At 45.7% G+C, this 26,700-nt stretch overlaps 1 protein-coding gene across 2 annotated transcripts in view; it reads left to right on the forward strand.

Annotated features, from left to right (window-relative positions):
• RTN1 (reticulon 1) overlaps nt 1–26,700 on the forward strand; it is a 194,392-nt gene that overhangs the window by 160,924 nt on the left and 6,768 nt on the right. Inside the window, exon 1 of one of the 2 annotated variants that reach the window (XM_026654322.2) lies at nt 9,242–9,384. The exons of the other annotated variant lie outside the window; for it this stretch is intronic. Coding sequence (XP_026510107.1) covers nt 9,324–9,384 — 61 coding nt within the window. The 5' untranslated portion in view covers nt 9,242–9,323. Of the gene's footprint in view, nt 1–9,241; nt 9,385–26,700 lie in introns of those variants that run through there. 2 annotated transcript variants of the gene reach the window in all.

Here is a 26,700-nt window from a genome sequence, read left to right on the forward strand (position 1 = left end):
TTTTTTTTTTTTTTTTTTTGCTTTGGCAAAAATGGTAGAGCCAGCGCAGCAGGGGGTGCGTGCTCAAATTTTTTTACTGATAAATAAATTAAAAAATTAATGGAGATATCCTATCTCCTAGAACTGGAAGGGACCTTGAAAGGTCATCAAGTCCAGCTCCCTGCCTTCACTAGCAGGACTAAGTACTGATTTTGCCCCAGATCCCTGGGTGGCCCCCTCAAGGATTAAACTCACAACCCTGGGTTTAGCAGGCCAATGCTCAAACCACTGAGCTATTCCACCTAGACTGCCCCTCTTTAAGGACACTTGTGTATGCTCTGTATTCTCATATTTTCTATCCTTTGTTGTCCTTGTTTACTCATAGCCCTGTTATTATAATAATATTCATCCTCCTCTCTGTTTCCAGGAGATGCATTATCTTAGGATATAGATAGACAGCTTCCCTCTGAGCTCCCTCCTTCCCTCATCACTAATCTGAAAGCCTGGCCAAATAATTTTCCATATTAGCAGCCAACAGATAGGCTTCCCTATTTCTGAGATACAGCCTGCTATGACTTCCCTGCTACCCCAAGCTGCATGAGAACAAACTAGAGTGCATGATTGCTCATACCCATTCTTTCCCTTTGTGATTCATGGAGAGAATTTTCTGTCTCTAAATGTCTCTCTCCCAAAGAGGCCAATAATTGGATTATGGCACAAAAGGCATTTTACTGCTATTTAAATTCAGTTTAATATGAGTATTGTGTTGCCATTTGCCTGAAATAGCTGAAACTGCTATGGCACTTTTGGCAATTGTCTACCTACATTCCAACATTCTTATTCCCTGTTATGGACGTGGCGGGAACTTGACACACAAAGATTAAGGCTGAGTTTTTCAAAGCAGCCGGGTGCCCCAATCCCCTTGAATTTCAGTAGGAGGTTAGCACCTAATTTCCAGAGGTACCTTTGAAAATGCCAGCCCTCATAACTTGCCCAAAGTCACAGAGCTGGAAAATGACACCTGATCTCCTGATTCCCAGCCCAACGCCTTAACCACAAGCCCATCAGTCTAATTTCTCTGTCCTGCCATAAACAAGCACAGTGCGCCTTGTACTTGTGCACTCTTTAACTAGACTCCGTTACAGTTCTGTTTCTGCACATGATGGTCAAACTACCCTTACTCTTTATATCAGAACAGATACTAGCACTAGGAGCTTTAACATTTGGGCTTCATCCAATAGAGGCATAGGGAGGTGCAGTTGGAGAGGCAGCTGTTCCACTCTCCATCCTGTAAGGCTGGATGTGGAGCTATGTGCCACTGACTTGCTGTACTCCTACTCTTCGAAGGAGCACCATTTTTTCTGAACGCATGGCTGCTTGGATGAGTGCAGTGTCGCAGCTACACTTGATCTGCCCTTCCAACACCTCCTCATTTGAGTCCTGGCTCCCTTGGGCAAGGGAGTGCAGAGAGAGGTGTCAGCTTACGTGCTGATCCCATGTGGCACATCCTCCATGCTCAGTAGTTGCTGACTAAGCATGAGTGGTGGGGCAAGAGCTGACTCCTCGACCCCCAGAGCTCTGGTTGGCTAGAAGACTGGGAAGAAATCCCACCCATGACTTCCTTGCCTCCCCTTGGAAGAGGGGGATGCCACTCCAAAGAGGGAGCTCAAGCCAGCCTGGGGACAGGGGATTTGTTCAGGCTACCTGGTTGCCTCTGGCCCCGTTGGATGAGAGAAGAGCACATGCTGATGGAAGGAGCAGACCCAAATGCAGCCTGGACCCAGGGCTGGGAGATAGGCCCAGAAAGCAGGCTAGGCACACTTCTGCAAGAGTGGTCCAGACCCTGCAGAGGAAGGCCTGACCAGCACGATGACCACAGGGACAAACACCTGGCAATGCAGTAGAGACAAGAACTCACCACTCTGAGCTCACACCCCTCCTGAGCATATGTGACCACCGCAAGGGGCACCAGGTGCCTTGTCCGGAGACTCAGAGGCTGGGCCTGGAGGGTCATTTGGACAGTTTGTTGGTTACGTTAGGATTCTTTTGTTGTTGAAGTGTTGGGGGCTCAGTGTATTGTGTCATTGCTGGGGCTGTATTTGGGGCTCCCCCAGCGGTCCCTGGCTGATCCCTTTTGCTGATTGTGGCTGTTTCCCAGCCTACTAGGGGGGGATATAAAGTCATTGGCTTTCTATTCAAGCACAGCAGTTATTCCTGGGTAAATTCCTGCCTCTCTGAAGGTTGGGGGAGAGAATCCAGGGGGCTGGGCGTACTGGGAGGCAAATGGGGTTCTCCACCCGGACTCCCCGAGGCATGTGGATTGGAATTTGGGGACAGTAAATGAACCAGGGTGCTCCTGCCTCCGGGCATGGTCTTGTCCTTCCTCCTCATGGCTCTGCAAGTGGAAAATGGTGATGAAGGAGGGTTAGTGGTTCTGCACCAGGCCAGCTAAGCTGCCAGCACAGGAGGAGGATGGCTCAGGGACCGAGTGGGAGGGATGCACTCGGTAGCAGTCATCACCACTGCACCAAAAAAGCTCCTTTAACAACTGCTGCCAAATGGGGAATGTGCCCAGGGCCCTGGTGTGCCATCGGCACTTGCTAAAAGTGTATCCCCCCTGCCATGGTTGGGTATGCTGGGGGAAGGAAGCGGTTCCTTAACTCTCTTCCTCTCTCCGCCCTGCCAATGCAGCACTTAGCCCTGTCCAAGTGGAAAGAGGAGTTTGGCCAACTGACAGGCAACCCCAGGGTGTCTTTAAAAGTTTGCATGATCTCCAGACAGCTGTGAGGAAGATGAGTATAAAACACCTATGTGTCATTATTATCATTCAAATCACCATAGTGGCCAGTAGTCTGAGCAGAGATTGTGGCCCCCTTGTGCTAGGTGCCGTAATAATAAGAGGCAGCTGATATCCCAACGAGCTTGCAATTTAAATAGACAAGACAGAGAAAGGGAGGGAACTGAAGGGCTAAGTGATGCCCAAGGTCACACAGGAAGTTTTTGGCAGAACAGGAAATTATCAGGAAATTATCCCAGGCCAGCACCTTAACCACAAACCTGTCCTTCCTCTTGATTACTGGTGCACTGAGAGATTGATTAATGAAATAACGTTCTTCATAGTGCCAACTGCCATGCCTGACAATGGCATAAATGATCTAAATTTAGCAGCAAGAGGCTGAAGTGCAATAGCACGGTGAGAAAGTGGGGAACATGGAACAGCCTTCAAGCAGGCCCCTTTGGAAAAGGTCCCAGTCCTATTAGGCAAATCGATGTGTCCATGGGAGTGGCAGGAATGTATCACTCTATAGAATCAAGCCTTGAAGAAGAAATGATAATGTAACAACTGCATCCATCTGAGAAAAGAAACGCCTGATTATAAGGTTTCCAAGCACTTGTAATAAATAGCCTCATTTGAGGGAATCAAATGATTTTTCTAGTCAGTGGCAGGAATAAATTCCTTATTTGTATTACCCTTGTGGGGCAGACGGTACATTAAAGAGCCAAGGAAAATTGTCTGTAATTGAACAGCCAGGCGTGAATCCTGACTGGTCTTATGTATTAGACCCATGAGTACCTGTTCTAGTCCATGGGCTAAAATCTTAGCTAAGTTGGGAGTTTAGAAGCACAGTGGGGCTATAGGATGCTCAGTGAAGTGGATCTTTGTTAGGCTGGCAAGAAAAAAATGGAATGATGGTTTCTTTACAGTATGGGGGTGAATTAAGTGCTGATGTGCCTCATGCCATGTAGCAAAAGCCAACAGTTTGAGTAGAAAACTGGCTTTAAATATTAATAGGTGAGTCACAAGACCCCAGAGATTTTCCCAAATACAGACAAAGTCCTGGATCTCTTCTGTAAGTGACAGGGATTCAAACAAATGTCCCGATCCTGCAGTGAGCTCCACATAGGTGGATGCCTGTGCCCACCTGGAGCCCAATTGAGTTCAGTGCAGGCCTGGGGCCATAGCCGCTTGCTCAGCAGTCATGATCTATGAATCATGATGCACCTTACCTCTAAAAGGTCATTTTTAAGCATGGGTATTTTTTGTTTGGTTGGGTTTTGCTTAAATTGTAGTCGGTATTACTGGGGGATGTTTGTGGCACTGTATTAAGGTGGTTTTTCAAAAAATAATATTTTGGTCACAAACCACAATTTATATAGTACTTGGGCAATTGGGAATTAACGGCGTGTGCATCCTAAGGTGAACATATTTTCAGAATCAACAACAGGGACAGTCTTGGAGCAATGAAATCCTCAGGTGCTCTGCAGTCTGGTTCCATTCTCCGGTCTGCTCAGCCTGGCTTGGGCAATCTCCAGCAGGAGCAGCAGAGGAGATCAAAGAGAGGCTGAGTTCTGTGAGTTCCCCCTGACTCCTCGGAAAGGAGGGCTAGAAGGACCACCTGTTACCCACCCCCTTGCTCTCCAATCCCCTGAAGACAGTTTTAGCCTGATCTTTGAATTCCTGTGCATTAAGAGTGTAAGACAGTGGTTCTCTAACTTTTGTATTGGTGAGCCCTTTCACACAGCAAACCTATGAGTGTGACCTCCCCTTACAAATTAAAAACATTTTTTTTATATTTAACACTATTATAAATGCTGGAGCCAAAGTGGAGATTGGGAGTGGAGGCTGACAGCTCGCAACCCCCATGTAATAACCTTGCGACCCCCTGAGGGGTCACGACCCCGAGTTTGAGAACCCCTGTGTAAGACCTTAAATGTTTAAATATAGTTTGTCACACTCCCACCTCCTTTCAATGGTAGCACTAAAAATAAAAAATGAATGGCATGAGTGCATGAGATTTGACATGCTAGATTGTAACAGGTGCTTCAGAGCTGTTGTGGTCTGTCACATAAATTCAGTAAAGACAAGTGCAGAGTACTTCATTTAGGAAGGAAAAATCAAATGCACATCTACCAAATGGGAAATAACTGGCTAGGCGGTAGTACTGCTGAAAAAGATGTGGGAGTTGTAGTGCGTCACAAACTGAATATGAGTCACCAATATGATGCAGATGCGAAAAGGGCTAATATCATTCTGGGGTGTATGAACAGGAATATCGTATGTCAGACGCGGGAGGTAATTGTCCAGCTCTACTCGGCACTGATGAGGCCTCAGCTGGAGTACTGTGTCCAATTCTGGGCACCGCACTTTCGGAAAGGTGTGAAGAAATTGGAGAGAGTCCAGAGGAGAGCACAGGGGCGGCTCTAGCTTTTTTGCCGCCCCAAGCACGGCAGTCAGGCTGCCTTTGGCGGCATGCCTGCGGGAGGTCCGCCGGTCCCGCGGATTCAGTGTACCCGCCGCCGAATTGCCGCCGAAGCCGCGGGACCGGTGGACCTCCCGCAGGCAAGCCGCCGAAGGCTGCCTGACTGCCGCCCTCGGAATGAACTGCGGGCCGCCCCCCTGCCGCTTGCCGCCCCGGGCACGCGCTTGGTGCGCTGGTGCCTGGAGCTGCCCCTGGGAGAGCAACAAAAATGATAAAAGACTTAGAAAACCTGACCTAAGATGAAAGGATAAAACAACCAGGCGTGTTTAGTCTGGAGAAAAGAAGATTGAGAGGGGACCTGATAAGTCTTCAAATATGTTAAGGGCTGTTAGCAAGAGAATGGAGATCAGTTGTTCTCCATGTCTACTGAAGGGAGAATGAGAAGGAATGAGCTTAATCTGCAGCAAGGGTGATTTAGGTGAGATATTAGAAAAAACTTTCTAACAATAAGGATAGTTAAACTCTGCAATAGGCCTCCAAGGGAGGTTATGGAATCCCCATCATGGACAAACACCTGTCAGGGATGATCCAGGTTTACTTGGTCATGGCTGGGGGCTGGACTGGATGACCTCTGAAGGTCCCTGCTGGTGACCTTATTTTATGTATTCCTTAGTCCTCACTTCCCCCTTGCCTCAGATCATCTTCTCCACTAGTTCCCTCTCTCATTTCTACAATGACTCCTGCATGAGAGGGATCAGGTCTGCCTTTCTGGCCTTTGAAAATGATTTAAAAACCTAAACAATGAGGTCATCAGGCCTGTGGCTATAGTAGCACTAGCAGATTTTACGGTGTAAAGATCAACGTGTTACATATTAAGATTCTCCCCAGATATTGGCTTAGACTGTGGGAGAAGTTGTCCAAGAGGAAGATAAGTGACCTGCTGCTGCCAGCTGTCAAGGACCTCTGTTAGCTTAAGCGCTAGAGGCCTGTTTCTCTGAAGCAGTCCAGTCCCAGCTCCCTATGGCAGGGTGCGCGACGTACATAGCTGTGTCTGCAGCACCAGGATTTTTTACAATACATTGGCTTCAGTGGGAGTTGAATGTATCCAGGATGAAAACTGGAGAATTTAGCCCTTGATATTTATGTGGCTGTTACACTGACGCTGAGTTCAATGTGCAATTAGAATGTATCAATAACAATATTTAATGTGATGGCATGGTCTAGAAAAGTGGTCCCCAAACTTTTTACCTCATGCCCCCTTACTGCTGTCCACGTCCCCTCCTAGGGTGACCAGGTGTCCAGCTTTCGATCGGAACACCTGGTCGAAAAGGGACCCCGGCGGCTCTGGTCAGCACTGCCGACTGGGCAGGGCCGGCTCCAGGGTTTTGGCCACCCGAAGCAGCCAAAACAAAACAAAAGAGCCGCGATCGCGATCTGCGGCGGCAATTCGGCAGGAGGTCCTTCGCTCCCAGGCGGAGTGAGGGACCGTCCGCCAAATTGCCGCCGAATACCTGGACATGCCGCCCCTCTCCAGAGCGGCTGCCCCAAGCACCTGCTTGATAAGCTGGTGCCTGGAGTCGGCCCTGCGACTGGGCCACTAAAAGTCTGGTCTACAGTGCTGCGGCGCTAAGGCAGGCTAGTCCCTACCTGTCCTGGCTGGCACCGCGCTGCGCCCCGGAAGCAGCCAGCTGGTCCGGGTCCTAGGCAGGGAGGCCACGAGGCTCTGTGCACTGCCCCCACTCTGAGCACAGGCTCCGCACTCCCATTGGCTAGGAACTGGCCAATGGGAGCTGCGGGGGGGCGGTGCCTGCGGGCAAGAGCAGCGCACAGAGCCACCTGCTGCATCTCCGCCTAGGACCTGGACCAGCTGGGCTGCTTCCAGGGTGCAGCGCGGTGCCAGCCAGGACAGGTAGGGACTAGCCTGCATTAGCGCCGCAGCACCACCGACTGGGAGCCGCCTGAGGTAAGCCCACACCCCAACCCCAAGCCCCAACCCTCTCCCCAGCCCTGAGCCTCCCCCGCAAATCGAGAGCAACTCCTGCACCCCAACCCCCTCATCCCCAGCCCCACTCCAGAGCCCTCACCCTCTCCTGCACCCCAAACCCCTGCCTCAACCCGCAGCCCCCTCCCACACTCCAAATCCCTCGGCCCCACCCCCCAGCCTGGGGCCCGCTCTTGCACCCCAAACCCCTCATCCCCAGCCCCACCCCAGAGCCCTGACCCCCCTCCTCACCCCAACTCCCTGCCCCAGCCGAGTGAAAGTGAGTGAGGGTGGGGGAGAGCGAGCCACCGAGGAAGGGGGAATGTAGTGAGCAGGGGTGTGGCCTCGGGGAAGGGGCAGGTGAGGGGCGGGGCCTCGGGGGAATGGGCAGCGCGTCAGAGAAGGGGCGGGGCTAGGGTGGTCGTTTTTGTGCTACTAGAAAGTTGGCAACCCTATCGCCCCCCACCCCCGGGAGCCACAGCCGGAGCCTTGGTTGGAACCAGGTGTCACAGTTGGGAGTGGGGCTATTGTTGGGGCCGGGGGCCAACGCTGGGACCGGGGCTGGGGCCTGGGCGGGAGCTGAGGCCAGAGCTGGGGGCAGGGCTAGGGCCAGAAGTAGAGCCGGGGCTGGGGCCAGGGCCAGAGCAGAGCTGGACAGAGCAGGGCGGGGTGGCATTCTCTCCCCGCCCCCCATGTGGTCTGGCCTGGGCCCCACCATGCCTTTCCAAATGTTCCTCCACGCCCTCCTAGGAAGGCACATCCCACAGTTTGGGGACCATTGGTCTAGAAGATTAAATATCAGTCTGGGAGCTGGGTACTCCTAAAGACTAATCCCAGTGCTGACCGTGACTTGTATGATAGGTTTCCATGTCTCGGTTTTCCCATCAGTGAAATGGGGATAATAATACTTATTAGGGGGTGTTTGGGGATTGATTAATATATGGACTGTGCTGTGAAAAGGCCAAACACTTTGTAAATTCTAAGTCTGCTTATTGCCAGTGCTGTTCAGCTCTAGGATGCTAGATTAATTAACCCTCGGCATGTCTCTGCAAGGGACATGGGGAAGCATTATCCTTCATTTTACTGCTGGGGAAACTGAGGCAAAGAAGTTAAGTGGCATGGCTAAGAGGAAATCAGTGTCCGAGCTGGGATTAGAATTCAAGAATTCATGGCTTCCATGCTTTATGCTGAGAGCTTTCCCTCTTTCAATGTAAAGATGCTCCTAGCACATGTACATCAGGTGGGGCCACCTTTAATATAGCGTGTGTTTAAGAACTGTCTAGTGTATCTCCCTAGGAACATAGCCCCATGTCGCTGCCGGCTCCTAACCCCCTCTCTCCAAAGTCCCATTATCAGACACATTCTCCTATCTGCGCTTGCTTTTTTGTGTGATGCACAGACTGGGGGGCTTGGGCGTGGTAACTGGAATCAAGTCTCTGCTCATTCATGCTCTGTCCTATACCCAGACTTGGAAAGCTGCCAACGTTTTGGGGGTTTATTTACTCTGTCATTTCCTTGCGTCTCTGGACTATTTGGCCAAATCTCCGTTCACAGATCATTTAAAAAAATAAAAATAAACAGAGACTGGGCTGCATTTCGGGAGCTGGCTTCTGCCCTGAGCTGCAGCCAGGCCCTCTCTGGCCCTGCACAGATGTGACAGGGAGCAGGACTAATGCAGATGGACCGGTGTAAATGAGGGGGGATTTGGCCCTCCACCAATCTGAAGAAAACAGTGGATTTCTTAATGTTCTCCAGAAATTTCTGGAACATTAATAGTCACAGGGGGAGTAAATACATAGGACGCTGAGCCCCACCTCACCCCACCCCACCCAATTTGTTTTTGTTTCTGTGCTGTCAGGTTGAGTTAACCATTTCGATGGCTTAACAGGGCTAAGCCGCCAAGCGAATGCTTTTGATTTGATAGGCAACTGCATCCCCTTTTCAAAGGAGCCTGCTCCCTAGGGCAACCACATCACAGTGCTGATTTGCTGCAGTGAAGACCGCAGCGCGTACAATATGCCCTCCCCCCTCTCCCTGTTCTGCTTACAGCATCGGTCTGTAGTCAGTACAAGGAAGCAGCCGTGATACCCACTAACCTATTCATGCTTTGGAATGCCTCAGTGAGAATCCAGGAAAGGAGCCGCGATTCCTAACCCCTCACGATGCAAGCCAGTGCTGATTCTACCAAGATGGACTGTCTGTGGAGCAACTGGAAATGTCAGGGTATTATATCTATTCTAGTGTTGCATGCCTAGAAAGACTGCATGTGAGAGAAGGCAAAGGCAGCATCCATCCATTTTGCATTGTTCACCTGTGGGCCTTTGCATGCTTTTTATTTCCCCGGAAGATTTTCTTTGAAGTAATTTTAAAAAACAACTCTAATTATACTCTATGAATTTCTTTTATTTCTCCAGTCCCCGGCTGTTACGTCTTAAAAACATATAATGCAGGACGTTTTCCTCTCACGCTGCAGCTCCTATCAATACCACCCATCCCTGATTATGTAGCTCTTTTCCTCATCCTTGAGGATCATTGTCAGTCTGTGCCCAGCATGATTTCATAAGCCGTGGTGCTTTTAGAAGAGGGCAGTAATTGTGAATTTGTGTCTGTTTAGGCTCCTGAGGTTTACTGACAGTCCTGTTTTGGAGCGTCAGTGCATCCTTTTGGATGGGACACACCCATTTTGAGATCTGTGTCCACTGTCAACACAAAGAAAATGTAGCCCCGGCAATAACTGTAATAATACTGAGAATACTGTGGCACTGCCACACATTTGTCAGTTTGCTGTATGGTAGCCTTTAAAATTATTCCGTGATTATTTTTTCTAGCACACCCCTAAACCACCTGCTGTAAAATATTGCGCTGTTTTGATCATCTGTTGTGTAACTGACAAGGACAATAGAGGCGACGTTCTGTTATAACAAATTTATTTTTGAGACGGTCCATGTCAGCACTGGGTGTGGCTGGCTACCTTCCAGCTCGCCTGACAGCTTTTCAGCCATTTTTATTCAGCTTCACACTTAATAGCGAGCATCTATCCTTTGTTTTGTTAAAAGACTGTCTATGTGACACTGCTTGGGGAGCAGATTACAGAAAAATAGATGGAAAGATGGATTTTATGTATGTGTGTGGCAGGCTTTGTTTTATTTTATTAATTCTATGGTAATCTTTATGACAGCAAGGTACATTTTTTTTTTTTTTACTTTGAACATATTGTGTATATTATTAATGATCTCTGGTGGGTCCCTAAGAGTGAATTATACTTTTTAACAGCATCTGCTTAAAGGGCTCGTGCTTCTTTTCAGATGTAATTTCTCCTCCTCAAAAGAATATAAACCCTGGTAATTGTAATGTGATCTGGAAAGCCTTCTAAATGTGTTTGGGGAGCGGGGAAAGTTAATTGGATCCAGCCGATCGCTGTTTCTGATATATTTTAAACCTTGTTTATGCACATAATCGTCACCACATTCAGAGGGATTTATCCTAAAGTCAGGCAGCTACAAAGTAAACAGATGCACCTGCTAATATAAGCCCCCAGCCGATCACAGCTTCCATTGTGTTAATAAAGAACCATTTTCAACCATCTACATGGGAAAGATTCACCACCAAGATTTATTATAATAACATGAATTCTGTATACTAAATTCCATGGGTTACTTTTAAAAAAAGGTTAGGTATTAAAATGCTGCCTATTCTTGTGGAAAAGAGAAAATTGCTGAGTCAAGTTGTCAAGCTCATCTTGACTTAAAGCCAGATTGGATTTTTTGTCCATCTTTACCAAAAACAAAAAATATATACATAAAGTACAAAATATAGGGGCACAGGGTATGCTATCTTTGCTTAACAAATTATTAATAGTATTATTGTGCCATCTGTCTTTTTGCAGTCTCCCCTGTGAAATCAGTAGGCAGTTTGGCTTAAAATTGAATGACACAATATGGCCCATGTTGGTGAGAGAGAACCTAGTTGGAATGAATGATTACCATCCTTTACTTATCTTTTCCTTTCCCTTGATGTAGCATTTTATGCATGGGGAATGGGGGTGTAGGGACGTTTGTGATGAAAACAGGGAAGATGCTCAAATAGCCATAGGATATTGCCTATGTCTGTAACATTCCACTGATAAAACCCAAATGCACACGGCTGCAGAACTGTAACCCCCTCAAAAATAGCCACAAGAAGAATAAACCCGGGGGGGGGGCGTCAAATGGTCAACAATAGACTGTGTTGACACTCTCCTCCCCTCCCCCCCTCCCCCAAATATCTATTTTCTGAAAAAATGAAGTTGTACAAATTTTCCATCTTCATTAATTACTGCTTCATGTCAGGTAACTTTTTTCCTTTCATAGGGCTGTCTATGTACATAACAGACAAAGATAAAAGCCATTGCAAATAATACAATGAATCTTGATTGAAGTTATGGAAAATTTGAGTGGTGTTAGCACAACTTTTAATTTACTAGAAAACCAGGTATGCAATTAACTAAAATTAAGGACTAGGCAATGTGATATATCAGTACTATTTTGGGGTGGGTTAGTGAAAAGCTAGGTGGTGTTTATTCTGAAAAGCAGCAGATAAAGTAATTGGTGCTTTGGTTTTGCTCATCTTAACATGCTTTTTGTAAATATTCTTTGTGGTAATGGAAATACATTCAATATTGGTATGTAATATTCAAATATATTGCAATGTATTTTTATCCCTCTATCCTGGAAGTATGACATGATTGTATCAATCACAGGTGATGATATAATCCTAAGGGAGAACCAAAGTCATTCTTCCCTGCTGGACATATGTCCCATTTAAAATATTATCATTGCAGAGTAAGGTGAATTACAGCAGACTGTTATTTTGTTTGCATCTTTCACAGTTAGAAGGTGATGTATCTGAAATAGACTGGGGTTGAGCTATCCAGTATGTATGATAATGCAGAGGTACATATACCACTGTGTATGCCAGCCACTGCGGGCCTCCATACACTAACAGTCAGAAGAGCTGACTGCAGAAGGTAGTACTTCAGAAATGATGTCACAACACCAGACAGTCACGTGGTGCACTGCTCTGAGGTCATTCCTGAAGTATGACTGTTGGAAGCTGTGTTTCTGAGAGTGACTTAAAAACACAAGATGGCAGCATCTACCGCTTCAGATATATGGGCTGCTAGATCAGGCATCCTGACCTTCTATGAAGATGTGGCATGATCCTCTAGGACAGTGGTTCTCAATCTTTCCAGACTACTGTACCCCTTTCAGGAGTCTGATTTGTGTTGCGTACCCCCAAGTTTCACCTCACTTGCTTACAAAATCAGACATCAAAATACAAAAGTGTCACAGCACACTATTACTGAAAAATTGCTTACTTTCTCATTTTTATTTTAGTTTGTACTGATTTTGCTAGTGCTTTTTATGTAGCTTGTTGTAAAACTAGGCAAATATCTAGATGAGTTGATGTACCCCCTGGAAGACCTATGTGTACCCCCAGAGGTAGATGTACTCCTAGTTGAGAAACACTGCTGTAGGATACTCTGTAATGAATACTTATGGTAGGTACCATTTACAGGGCCGCCGAGAGCGGGTTGGGGCCCCCCAGCAAGGGCAGACTGGCTAAACAGAGCCGAGAGGGGGGCGGGGGGTGGAAGCCAGGGAAGCCAGGCCCAGGGCCCCCTTCCGGACCGCCAGGCCCCGGTAATTTGTACCGGCTTCCCCCCCCCCCTCGTCGGCCCTGACCATTTATATTAGAAAAGACCCCCAAATGCCTTGCATTGCACAGCTAGTTATCTGCAGTACTCTAGCCAAGCGGTCACCTCTGCTTTCATTTCCCCTTCTACAATCCAATTTTTAGATATCCATGAGTGATATGTTTCAGTCTGCTTCTCTGTTGACCTACAAGTCTCAATTTAAAAAAAATGTGAAAGATTCCAAGTAAAGAACCTGTGGATTCTTTATACAAATGCCACTACATACTAACTATAGCATTCATCTCTGTAGCACCTGATTGCCAAGGGTGAATAAGGAATGCAGGTTTATTTGAAGTCTATCTTATTGAAAGCATGTTATGAACAGGGCTTGTACTGGCACCTGTTTTCTGAGTATTATCTTACTTGTTCAATTAAAGTAGGAGCTGGCTTTAAAATGGGACTGAAAAGCTAGACCAAGCATTTCTCCATGGCTATGTTCTCCGTTTTCAGTACTGATAGCAGTGTTCAATGGTAATAATATTCATGTATGCATTTAAAGTGTAATCTTGTTAGCTTTGAAACCATTCTAATTAGCCACCTTGTCATAAAATAGTAATTTCGGCCTATTGTTACTTCCGATGCTTTCCACATTTTCAGAGGTGGATCGTTTCAACAGACATTACGGATTAGATCCTCATCTGGTGCAACCTGGTATGGCTCCAAATGAGCTAAGCTAGTTTACACCAGCTGAGGATCTGTCCCTGAGGATCTGTTGTATGTCTTGTGTTGAACCTTGATAGATACAGATGCTTGGAGCCAGGTTGTCAGCTGATGTGTATTGGCTTAGATGCCAAGAGTTCTATGGAGCTACAATGACTCTGACCCACTGAGAATCTAGCCCCCCTTTCTCTTTCAGAGGGTTTCCTGTAAAGACTGAACAAATGTGGTCAAATTGTAGTTCAAGGGAAGAACAGTCTTCCAATTTCAGGTGTTCTTTTTTTGCAGAAATTATAAGGCCAAGCTAACTAAAATCAGTATTAAGGATGTATTTAGTCCCTAACCTGGGCTGATGCCTTTTGAGGGTTAGCACAAAATAAAGTTTGTTTATGAAGTTTGAAAAGTTTGCATGTTAAGCAGACTGAAACCAACCAACCCTGATACTCCATTAACATGCAAACAGATTAAAGGCCAGACTTTCAACCCTGCCTGTAACATTGCACCTGCAAATTGGGTGATTAGATGCACAGTGACCTGATTTGTGTGCATAAATGTTGTTATATGAGAAAACTTTGTGAAGGTATTATTTTAGGGTCCCATTTGAAAATTATACCCAGGTTCACCACAGACTTCTATTGGCATCAGATGCAAATTCAGAAAAAGGGTTTTAGCTATTCGATAATCCAGGTTTTATTAAAAATATGGTCACTATTACCTCTCCTCAATTTGTTTCCCCCTTCAACATGATGTGTGCCCTGTCACCCGTTCACAAAATCCATCTCATTGGCACTCTCAAGAGTTACGCTGACAACCCCATTCCTGGTCCGAGCTCTCATCCCGTCTGTTCTGATATCCTAGGGGCTTTTCCTCTCCTCTTCACTGTGGTGTTCCTGCAAGCTGCCTTTGTATGTCATTCTGAATAATGGGACCGGTCAAAAAATCTGAAACCTCTTCCATGCACAGTTTCAAGAAAAAGTTAATTTTCTTTCAAAAATGTGTGCTGAAATTTTTAATTTTCTTATTGAAAGAGAATTAAGTGCAAATTTTCCATTTGCTTTTAAGCAAAGTGAAAATCTGGGGTCTTTCTCCCCCTCTCTTTCTCTTCCTTTTTTCCCGCACTGGAGAAGTGGGGGGAAGGAAAAAAGGGGAACGAGAAGGAAAACAAACAAACCACTTTCACTTTGATTCTAATCAAAACCAGCTTTTTCATTTCAATGAAACATCGAGACATTTAGAATGCATCTCTCAAAAAGTCATTTTTTATCATCAAAAACCCCTTTTCAGTGAAAAAAATCTCAACCAGCTCTAGTGACTAGACATAACCTCATATAAGCAGCCACAGTCTGGCCTCCTCATGGCTTGTGTTATCAAAGTAGTCCATGTGCTAGACTTGCACAGACTTCAGCAGCACTGTACTGGAAGGGGAGGAGCAGCACTTTGGGGCTTACTAGGTTGGTCAGGTTTAGCAGCCCACGCTAGGAACATTACTTAGGGCAGGTCTTCACTACGGGGGGGGTCGATTTAAGATACGCAAATTCAGCTACACGAATAGTGTAGCTGAATTCGACGTATCGGAGCCGGCTTACCCCGCTGTGAGGACGGCGACAAAATCGACCTCCGCGGCTCCCAGTCGACGGCGCTTACTCCCACCTCCGCTGGTGGAGTAAGAGCGTCGATTCGGGGATCGATTGTCGCGTCCCGACGAGACGCGATAATTCGATCCCCGAGAGATCGATTTCTACCCGCCGATTCAGGCGGGTAGTGTAGACCTCGCCTTAGGTGTGGGCAGCTTTATTTGGGAACAGGAAAGGAGCACATGAGCAAACCTTCCAAGGTTAAAGGCCAGACTGTGCCTGGACCCCCCCCTGCGCACGTTTGCAGTGAGGGGAGGACACAAAGTGACTGCCCCACTATGTGCCCCCTTGCCTCAGCAGGGTCCAGGCATGATTGTAGCCCCTTCTTGCAGGCCACACCAACCTCTGTGCATCACTAGCTAGCAGAACTAGTCAAGTGGGAAGGAGGGAGCTCATTGCACCATCCTAAGGGATAGTTCAGCAGGCACACTCCCACTATGCCCCTGGCAGCTCTGGAAGGGGTGCACAGGTGTAGGTGGGTGGGGCTTCCCCGTTCCTTTGGGGGTGCTGTGCTCCAGGAGTGTTAGCAGGGACTACACAGTCCCTCCCTGAAGTGGTGCCTCTGCACTCCTCTCGCAAGGCAGGTCTGAGTGTGTCAGGCACAACTGAGCCCTAAGCTGTTAGTGTCATTGAGAAGAATGGGACGAGCCTGCACAAACCTTTCAGGGGAGAGCTCTGTGTGTGCAAGGGAGCACAGGAGGATGGGCATCAGAATGAGGGGTGAGCAAACTAGTTTACATAGTTCGCACCTTTGACCAGACCAAACCCTGACCGTGAAGTTTGGAAAAGCTCGTCTAACCGTCTTTCTTTTCTATCTCAAATGTTGCCTTTGTCTGCTCTTGATTTCAATCAGCACCAGAAGCATTAACAATGAAATGTCATGAGAGAGGCTTTTCTTATGGTATTTCTGACCTGACCATTACCACGGAGTGCTGGAAAAAGAGGCAGTAGAGTCTAGAGGTTAGAGCTTCGGACTGGGAGTCGGGAGTCCTGGGTTGAATTCACATAGTTGCCTCTGGCTCCATTGAGGATCTTGACTGAGTCACTTACATTCTCTAACCCTCAGTTTGCCTAGCTTTAAAATGGTAACAGTAGAACCCACCTTGTAGGAGTGTTGCTGGAATTAGTTAGTGGTTGTAAGTAACTTTGAGCACCATGGATGAAAAGCACTAATCTACTGGGCAGGTATTAACTATTGTTAATCTGACTTGTTTAAAAGTCTCTTCTCATGAGATTTGCAAACTGATTTCAAGACAAAGATTCAGGTGAGGTTTTGGATAATAAGCAGCTAAATTCTCAGGACCAAAAACTGCATGTGCACATCTGAGGCTGGAACTTGTCCCTTTGATGCTTAACTGAACTTCTATACCTTTTGCGGTGTTCATATGTCATTCATCACCAGGCACAACCGGAAGAACATCAGGTAAGGGACCAGAGTGCAGGAGATGCAATCTCTGAGCATGGCCCAAGATCTCAGTCTAACTTTTAGAAAAGCAGGCGAGGCACATATTTCTCTGTAGAGTAGGTCTAATTACTGTTGCACGTTCTGTGGGTGTGCAGAATTTTTGCAAGAGACACAGCAGTGGTGGTTTTCTTAGCTGAGAGCAGGATCAACTTGCTGAGCTAAGATCCAGGAGATAGGACAAAGAACAGGCAATGGTCCTGAGTGGAGAGGAAAGAGGATACCTGAAGCTTAAGTCTCACCAAAGAGACCCAGCTTAAAACTATCTTCAGAAAACTCTCTACACAGCAGACGTGTAGAGTATCTGAGTTGCTCGTGGATTCTCATTGACATGAGGCAACCTCCTTTATGTTCTGCAGTGAAACCAATCATAGAACACCTGTACTCCTGGAGCATAGTTTTTTTGTAAACTTCCTAAAGAATCTTCTCCTATTTCCCTTTTTTGAATGATCAAATTCTTTGATTAAGAAATTGACAATAAAACCAAGAATGTCAACTGCTGTGATGAAAGCCACTAAAAACAAGGACAATCATAACCCACCAGGTGTCCTTCAGCACCTCCTGTAGTCAAAATGAGGCATCACCACTAACAGCTATTTTTTCAGAGTCCCAAAATGCCAAGTTATAGGCTCAATCCTATCCTTCAGTCCCTTACTCAAGCAAAATTCCCATCGATCCCAATGGGACTGCAGGATTAAGAGCCCACGTTTAGAGGACAGACCCGGTAAGAGGTGTACTACTTTGATGTTTTATTGCTTCCAGTTTTAACAAGGCCACCATGCTTTATCTAAACCACTGAGATTTCAAAAAATAAAAAGTGAGATTTTAACGGCATGGCATTTGCTGGCTCCTGCTCATTTTATGTCCAGTCTGAAAATTAATCAATTTAAAAAATATATTTCAACTTCATTGTCAGAATGAGAATGCCTTTTAAAATAAATCTTCTTGAAAATGCTCTACAGAGGAGTGATTCTGGCTATGCTGGGGACCTTAGCTAGCTGTGCATGCAAGGGCTGAAGTCATTGGGGGCTGATCAGTTGAAGTCCAGGGGAGGTGTTAACTTTGACATCAATGAGAGCAAAGTTGGGCCCTTTTTAGTTGCATGGGATGTCGTGCCAATCTGATGTTGATTTTTCCTTACAATTAAAGATGGACCTGAGCCCTGACATTTGAAATCTGGTAGAGGGTCCATATCTAAGCGTCTGAAAGTTTGATAGGGATGAAGAAGGGGGCTGGATCTGTGGTCCTGGTTCATGCTCATCTCTACTTAAAACTAACATTGCCACACCTCGTGCAATCAGGAATTCTGCCTCTTTTCCTTCATTTCCATTGCAGGTCAGGCTGGTTCCTATTAATAAAATCCTGTACACAAATCTGCCAGGGGCAGGCAGCATTGTTATTTTATTAGCAAATAAGGCATGGGGTGGGCCTTCTTGTCTACAGATGGGGTTTTTTTTAAAACAATGGTTGTAATTCCTAATCCTGCAGCCTTCCTTGTGTGAAGAAATCCCATTGACGTCAATGAGAATTCCGCATGAGGAGCAGTGGCAAGACTGGTTCCTTAATTATTGTCAAGCATCAAGTATTACCATGTGAGGGGCCAATCCTGTCGCACTTAATCACATAAGCAATCCTCGTTCTCCCAAATAATCCCATTGACATCAGAGGGACCATTCTTGGGATTAAGGAATACTCAGGGGAGTAGGGGCTTACAAGATCTGTCATTCATTAATTGCATGCCTGTTCTCTTGTGTCTCCTCTCAGTATGCTGTATGTTGTGCATGCTGAGTTATCTAGAGTTATGCAGGAAACCCTAACTCACCTCGAAACTCCTGTTTGTCATCTGTTAAGGTCTAGGAATGTCTGTCTGTCTCTGTCTTCTCATAACACCAAGGGACTAAGATTGCAGAATAACCCACACACTGAAAGCCATTGCTCTGAAAGGGAGCGGGGGCCTTTTGGATAGGGATAATGCACAGTATTGCCGGGCTACAAACCCAGGGTCAACTCCCACTCCTGGTCTCTTGTCCCAAGGGTTGGGAGAGCAAGAAGGGTGACCTCTCTGGCTCATTGAGAGCTGGCACAGGTGGATTCTCAAGGGCGTCCTGCTCCCAGGGAGAAGGATGGTCTCTTGTGATATGGGCCTCAAGGATGAAGGGTTGTAACCTGAGAGAAAATGATGGGATCCAGAGGGCTCCAACGAGAATGGGGGAAAACAGCACTTATAAAAATAGCAAAGAGACTCTGTTGGCTCTGCAGTTCATGGCAGCAGTCTTCTGAAGCTGAGATGTGCCAGCCGTTCTCCAGAAGTTGCATCCCTCTATATTACAAACAGATGAACGGGGGGAGGGGGAGAAGAGGTGGGGAAATGATATATTGGCATAGAAAGATGTCTTAACGAAGTGATGAAAGAAAACACTGAGCAGGTAGCCTTTGGATATGCTTTGATACTGGGAGAACCCTCTGCTAATCAGTGCATAAATAGCTGGATACTATTGGCCAGAGTCTAATCACCCTACATCATGTGGAGAATCCACTACTTTGCCAACATGCACAAACATGCAAGTGGATCTGTAGCAGTGCCCTCTGTGCCCCAGGGTTGAAATCCTGGCCCCATTGAAGTCAATGGCAAAACTTCTAATGACTTCATTAGGGCCAGGCTGTTCATCCCATTTCTCCAAGGTGAGAATCTGACCCTGTAAAATATATATAGTTAAACAATGGAAATAATTTTCTGAAGTTTTAAATTAGTGTATGGTTTTTACTGGAGCATAGGAGGGATTTTAAATACTATTGTTACATCTAGGTTTGTCTGACATTGACTCTGTTTCTAATGTGCTTATCATGATAGTCCCAAGGCATCCATTTTTCAGGGGGTTAGAAATTCATTTGGTAAGAAGTAGAGATGGAGTGAAACCAAAACCCTGGATCCAAAGACTGCAAAACTTGGACAGTTCACACCTGGATCCAAGCTTCACACCTGGACCTTGGTCTATAATGAGCTCAGCCAAACCCACTGAGCTGAAATTTCCCATCATGTGAGTGATCTCTGCTGCTCTGTGGCTCAGGCTTCATTCTAGTAATAAGTCCCAGTTGTCAAATATTAGTCCAATAAAGGCTGTTAATTAACAAGACCTTCATTGTTACATTCGGTTTCCCTAGCTTTCCAGTGTCACTACAGCCACTGGACAATTAATTAGTGTTTGTATACATGCATCAAAATTCTTTTCTTAATTTCTCATCCACAAAAATGCTACCCAGGGAATGGTGAACCATAAGCCCCACTGCCCCACATGCATACTGTAAGGATCCTATGGTTATGGTGTTCACATGTGAGGGAAAGTGTCTTGTGATGCCATCTATATGCTGAGCTGTGCATAGGCTTGTACGTGGTCTTCCTCTATTGTGGGCCATTCCTTACGTTTGCAGGCTAACCCAGGATTTTTACGAAGATCACAGTATTATTAAAATCCCAGAGAAAATGCTGCCCTACTGCATGTTTACTGTGTAACGGGGACAGATGTGAGAATGCTCATGCAATATTCTGTCTAATGATACACTCCTCTTCTTCCTGCATCTCAGCTTAACTCCATAAAACACCAACTGGTATTTTAGTGGACACTTCCCTAGTAAGGAAAGTTGGAATAGCACTGACCTATAGCCACAGGCATTGGGACCGCAGCAGACTCATTTCTTGGTCCTGTGTCAATCAGCCACTGAGTCCACAGGGTTGTCTTTAACTCCTGTATTTATAACCTTACCTCCCCTTGCACTCTGATTGCACGCTTCGCTCAGAGGCTGACTAGGGTATGACCTGCCAGGTGGGGTGCCCACAATGAAAACTTAACAGCTACAGAGCACATCCGGTAACTGCCACACCCTTCCCTGTTCTCATCAGACATTGAGTATCCAACTAAGAAGATTCTTGTCTCCTCCCTCTGGAAGAACAAAGTCAAATGCTGCAGCATAAAGTGCATGGGTTACAATTGCTCAAACAGTTTTATTTTGTAGAGGAAGAACTGGAAAAACAAAAAGAAAAAAAATTGTAGATGATTTTCAGATTTGAGCAGGGAGATGCCTTGTGGGTCTAAATAACTCATCTAGGCTTGGTCTACACTAAACCCCCAAATCGAACTAAGGTACGCAACTTCAGCTACGTGAATAACGTAGCTGAAGTTCGAAGTACCTTAGTTCGAACTTACCTCGGTCCACACGCGGCAGGCAGGCTCCCCCGTCGACTCCGCGGTACTCCTCTGGTCTAGCTGGAGTACCGCAGTCGACGGCGAGCACTTCCGGGTTCGACTTATCGCGTCCAGACAAGACGCGATAAGTCGAACCCAGAACTTTGATTGCCAGCCACCGAACTAGCGGCTGGGTGTAGACATACCCCTAGTCATAGCAGAACTGACTCTAATGTATTTATACACGGGAATCCTATCGGTCAAAATGTTCATTTTCTGTCTCCCCACTCCTGTCTTTTTCTCTTAAAACAATATTTCACAAAGAAGAAACATGCATGAGTTTGAAGGCATGGGGACATTTTAGACATAACTTGACTAAAATAATATATCCTCCAGAGGCAATTTTGGGATGTCCTTCAAATATAAAAGATAACACAGGCAAACTGGGGATATAGCTATACGAGTGTTTTGGTGACCACACAAACCATTAAAGCTCTGTTCTCATGGTTACCATGAGGTCATCACAACCCTTGATGAATGTGCACAGTAATATAGCTCACAGCGGCTCTCTCATGCCCTTTGTCCCTGTCCTGGGTCCCTGTCTAACTATGCACTGTCTAGTGCATCAGTGCTCTATATGGTGTGTCTTCCAACTTTTGGGATGCTAGATGCCCAATAACAAGAAACATTTTCCAAAAGAAGCAATGGCGTCTGCCGGGAGAAGTTTCAGGCACTGTACCCAGGAAATTTCCTCAATGGGATAAAAGTCACAGGCTACTGACATTATTTATTTTAGAGAACTTAGGTCTAACTTACACTGCAAGCGATACATTTAGTTCCTACCTGTACCCATCTGGAACTGTTGCTATGAAGTTCACCTAGTTGGATTGCTAGTGCGACTGCATGGCAGAGAATGGAGAATTCAGGTTAGCTTAATGCGATGAAGTTATATTTAAAATGATGGCTGAGAGTCTGATTAATACTTTTGAGAGTTTCTTCTTTCAAACTTAAGGTTTGGGTTACTTAAGTTATGTTTTGCAGAGCTCTCCTGCATTCATTTCTAACTCAAAATCATGAACAAGCTGGACTCTAAAAGTAAACAGCTAATAAACGCGTTTCTCCATTGAAAACTCTTCAAAGAAAGTGACAACACTGATTTGTCATAGCCTGAGACCCCGATCCTGCTCCCATTAAAGTCAGTGGTAAAACTCCCCTTAAATTCAGAGGTGCAGGGTCTGGCCTTTAATGAGGAGAGAGAAATGGTGCTGAAGTTGAGGTTGTTTTGATAAATCATAGAGGCTTTTATACCTCCACAAGTAAATAAGGCCTAGTGGATTCTACTGGAATTAATACAAAGATACTGGAGTGAAAGTAATGTCACCCTTGTTACAGTAAATTAAAAAGCAATTATGAGGAGCTACTGCTAAACAGCTTTTGCATGTTAACAGCTGAGGTTATAATTTTAGGCTGGGGTTTTCAAAGAAGCATTAGGGAGTTAGGTCTCCGAATCCCATTGAAATTGAATGTGATTTTGGTGCCTATTCTCTTAAACGCCTTTGAAAATATCATCCACTTAAGAATAACCAGGGCATTTGAAGAAGAGAGGCTGCAGCCATTGTTTGTTCATGATATTTGAGGGAAGGGGTTTATTCACACCCCGGAGCGACATAAGTTCTGCCAACATAAGCTGTAGTGTAGACGTAGTCTTAGATCAGGTATAGCGCTGCTACAGCATGTCCTACGCCAATTTGTCTGCACAGCTCTGCATGCTCCTGAATCCTGGCCCACAAAACTGACTGTGTTAGTATTGACTGAGGCTTTCTAGAACAGAGGCTGCTAATTGTGACAGCTTGTCTGGGGGTTCTACGTTGTGCACAAAAATGGACTGGGGTGAGGCTGTCAAATGCCCTTTCAGTGGTGACTCAAGCTAAGATTTGAACTTAAGACTTCAAAGATGGTGTCCTGAGCCTCTGTTTGCCAGAAGCCGGCAATGGGTGACAGGGGATGGATCGCTTGATGATTCCCTGTTCTGTTCATTCCCTCTGGGGCACCTGGCATTGGCCACTGTCAGAAGACAGGATACTGGGCTAGATGGACCTTTGGTCTGACCCAGTGTGGCCGTTCTTATGTTTCTATGATAGAAAACCCACTGGGCCAGCAGACAGAGTGTGCCATATTGTGCACTGAATTGATATTACACTTGGAGACGCAAAATAGTGTGTGCACACTGGGCTGGTATCTTCCCCTTTGAATTTCACCTTGACTACACTTAAGAATAACAAGGGCATTTGAAGAAGAGAGGATGCAGCCATTTGGCGACAAGGGGGCTGATTAGCCATTGCACTGCCCCTTGTGTATCATTTACACCTGGGGGAGTGTAAAGGCTTCTATCTGAGGCAGTAATGATTTACACCTCCTTTGTGGTGGGGCAAATGGCTAAACAAGGGGCAGGGGCAGCTATGAACCGAGTCCAAGGATTCTGGCTACAGTTATTTTCTCAGCCTCAGACTTCTCTTGTGTTCGACACTTGTGGTCAGTTTTGTAGTCTAGAGGAACACCCATGCCCCAACCCCCATGTCACTGGCTGCCACGTACGTGAGATCTTTGCTCGTGGTAGAAGAGGCACAGACTAAATATCTGGGGCCATGTTGTTGCTCCTGCTATGGCTCTGGTGATGCAAAGCAGTCATAAGCCAGGCACATATGCCCCCTCGCCCCTGAGGATTCCCCCTTTGCAGCCCCTGTAGTGGCTCCAAGGTCATGCCAAGCATAGGGGGCGTACCCATGGGAAAGCCAGGACATCCATTTGTCCTGGAACAGGCAGCATCACAGTAGGTGCGTTCTACCTGGATGCCACTGGAACATGCAGCACAATCCCTCCTGGAGTTCCCCCTGTATCGGTCACAATCTAACTCTGATGGGAACCAGGCTCGGGCAAAAATGGAAACCTGCCCTCTTTGAAATGAGATTTCCCTTGTTTAAGAAAAAGCGAGATGTAAATATTGGAAAAGACCATTTCAGTGGCTTGCATACAGCGGCAGCTCTACTTTATAGCCTGGTCTTTTAAGCAGCATTTTAATATCCTTCATTACTGTGGGCCTGTTCCAGCTCAAAACAGCCAAATCCTGCCAGTGTGAAAGCTGCATGCTGACTTCCCAGCCGGCTCACCTGCCCAGGGGAAGGGCTGGATTGCCACAGTGGGAAACCAGAAATACTCAGTCTCCATCTAGCTTTGCACCCTGGAGTTCTGGAGTTGCTTGAGGGGGAGACGGGCTCATGTTGATGAGCTCAGCGCTTTGTGTCCTGTGCCCCCAAAAGTACCTATATTAGAACCTCTCATATGCTCTCTCTTCCCTGTGCCTGTCCAAGGAGCAGTCAGGGACTTCTTGCTCTTTCCATGACCAGGTGTCAAGGACATGAGACTGAGTGACACCATCTGTCCTGACTGTAAGTTTAGTCTCTGTCCTAGTTTATTCACTTACGGCCAGATCCTCAAAGGTATTTAGGCTGCTAATTTTCATTGAAACCGGTGTAGGGAAGGAGCCTAAATACCTTTGAGGATCTGGTCCTTACGACAAATTCCGCTGCATCCCACGGGCTCAGAGACCATGCAGACTGACCCAGCATTGTTTCACTGACCATAGGACGGATAGGATTTGGGGAACCCAGGCAGCACAGCTCTGTCCTCCCAGCCTTCTGCCAGGCAGAAGGAGTTTGGGGCATGAGTGGGACCAGACCCAGCAGATCCACCACTACACATGTCCATGAGTCATTGCCTCAGGGCTCTAGGGAGACTTGGCTGCTGCTCTATAGTGTGGAGAGGAAGATTCCTTCTCCTAACCCCTATGAATCCCTAACTATACTGACCATCCCAGATCATTAGTCTGTGCCTTCCGGGAAGAATTTGCCCCCTGTACTCCACATGATGCCCAATGATGTGAAAAATGACCTTTAAAAACATACCGACTGTCTCTCCCTTGGAGTCAGTATGATTTTAAGCTTGTATCTGGTATGTAATTTCTCTAGCAATATAAAGTACCACAGCAATGCTAGCAGCGTATACTAACAGATGCATGCTACCTTGGAGATGCCAACCCCCTTCTAGTTTTTGTTTGACTAGTAAATGAAATCAGCTGTATTTCTCTTGTCTCTTACCTGCATACAGGTCCCCATGAGTGTCTCTTTTGACATATTCAAGAGACAAGATGGGTGAGGTAATAGGTTTTATTGGACCAACTTCTGTTGGCAAAAGAGACAAGCTTTTGAGCTATACAGAGCTCTTTGACCTGATCTGAAGAAGAGCTGTGTAGAGCTCAAAAGCTTGCCTAGTTCACCAACAGAAGTTGGTCCAATAAAAGATATTACCTCAGCCACCTTGTCTCCCTCGCATCCTGGGAATGACATGGCTACATCACTGCAGACATCCTTTGACATATGTCCATCCTGTGGTGAGTTTGCAGCATTGTGTCCTCATTAAGAAGCGCCTCTTTCATCTCTAAACTACAATTTTTTTCTTTAAAGAAAGAAATCCAGAATGATTCGTTGAGGGAAGAAAAAGCAGTGAGAAAGTGGCTGATCTGTGAGCAGCTTTAATCTGAGTGGCCTGCCGTTGCTGAGGCCAAATACTAGTAACTAATTCTTTTATTAGCCAATTCTTTAATATGCCTTAGCAAAAAATCCTGTTGTAAGACAGGTTATGTCAGGATGATGCACACGGAATATATTCTCATTGCGTTCGCCATTCAGCTCCTTTTCTCATTGAAAGGAGTAGCACTCCTGGAAAGCCCTGCGTATCTAGGTGAGAATATAATCCATTTCTAGCCCATGATAGTACTGGGCACATGGCCACAGCTGGAATTTGTGCTAAGTCGCATTGGGCTACTCCTGTGCATAAATGTTTGAAGGATCCAGACTGAATCCATACATTTAGAAATATGAAAGGATTCTCTTATTTATGGTTCGTATATGAAATGGAATAGAACTTGAATGGAATAAAAAGTGAATAGAACTTGATTTTAAATAACTATTTTTGTACTCTAGCCCAATGTACTTCACAATACTAAGTAAGAGTGAGAACTGTAATGGTAACGAGTAATAGCTCCTTCATCAATGACTCACATCTCTTTGGAGATTAGAATTATTGCTGGGCAAATAATTTGCAATCAATATTTTATTTTATGAATTTTACCTCTTTTTCTGCTTGTGAATTTTCTTTGAACAGATCATAATTTTCCTGAATTTGTTCTTTATTCAGAATTAGTGCACAGCTAACATGTATAAATAACACTTGATCTGCACCATATTCAATCAGTTCATCATGAATAGTTAATTTTTAAAATTAGAGCTGTTTTTGATTGGACATTATGTCACATGGCATGGTTCTGTTCCCTGATCGGATGGAGGCCACTGTTAGAAGCAGATTTCAGATGTAAATATTTGGGATCATGAATTTTCCATGACTATTCAACAATGTTTGCTTAAATTTTGATTTTATGGTGAATACTCTTGTTGGTAAAATCATTTTGCTACAATGTTCGTGGTACATGAACACAAAATGGGTCCAAGCCGAGCAAAGTGAACTTTAAAAGATGAAGATGTATTTACAGAAAATGTTTTGCAGTGTTTGCCCGGCTCAAATTAAAACCTATAAGTTGTATAGTGAGAGAAGGTTGGCTGAGTTTCTTAAGAAGTCTCATGGGATTTTTAACTTGTAGCTGAACGGTCACCAGACTAAATTGGACCTTTTAAAAAATGTCTTATCGGTTCCCTAAGAATGTAACAAATAGAGCTGGTCAGAAAATAAGGGTTTGGTTTTTTTCTCTGCTGAAAGTGTCAATGAAAATGGAAAAAAAAACCCAGTTCTCATTAAACT

This window comes from Terrapene carolina, unplaced genomic scaffold (genome assembly GCF_002925995.2).
Source record: "Terrapene carolina triunguis isolate 2854851 unplaced genomic scaffold, T_m_triunguis-2.0 Scaffold189, whole genome shotgun sequence".
NCBI classification, from domain to species: Eukaryota; Metazoa; Chordata; order Testudines; family Emydidae; genus Terrapene; species Terrapene triunguis.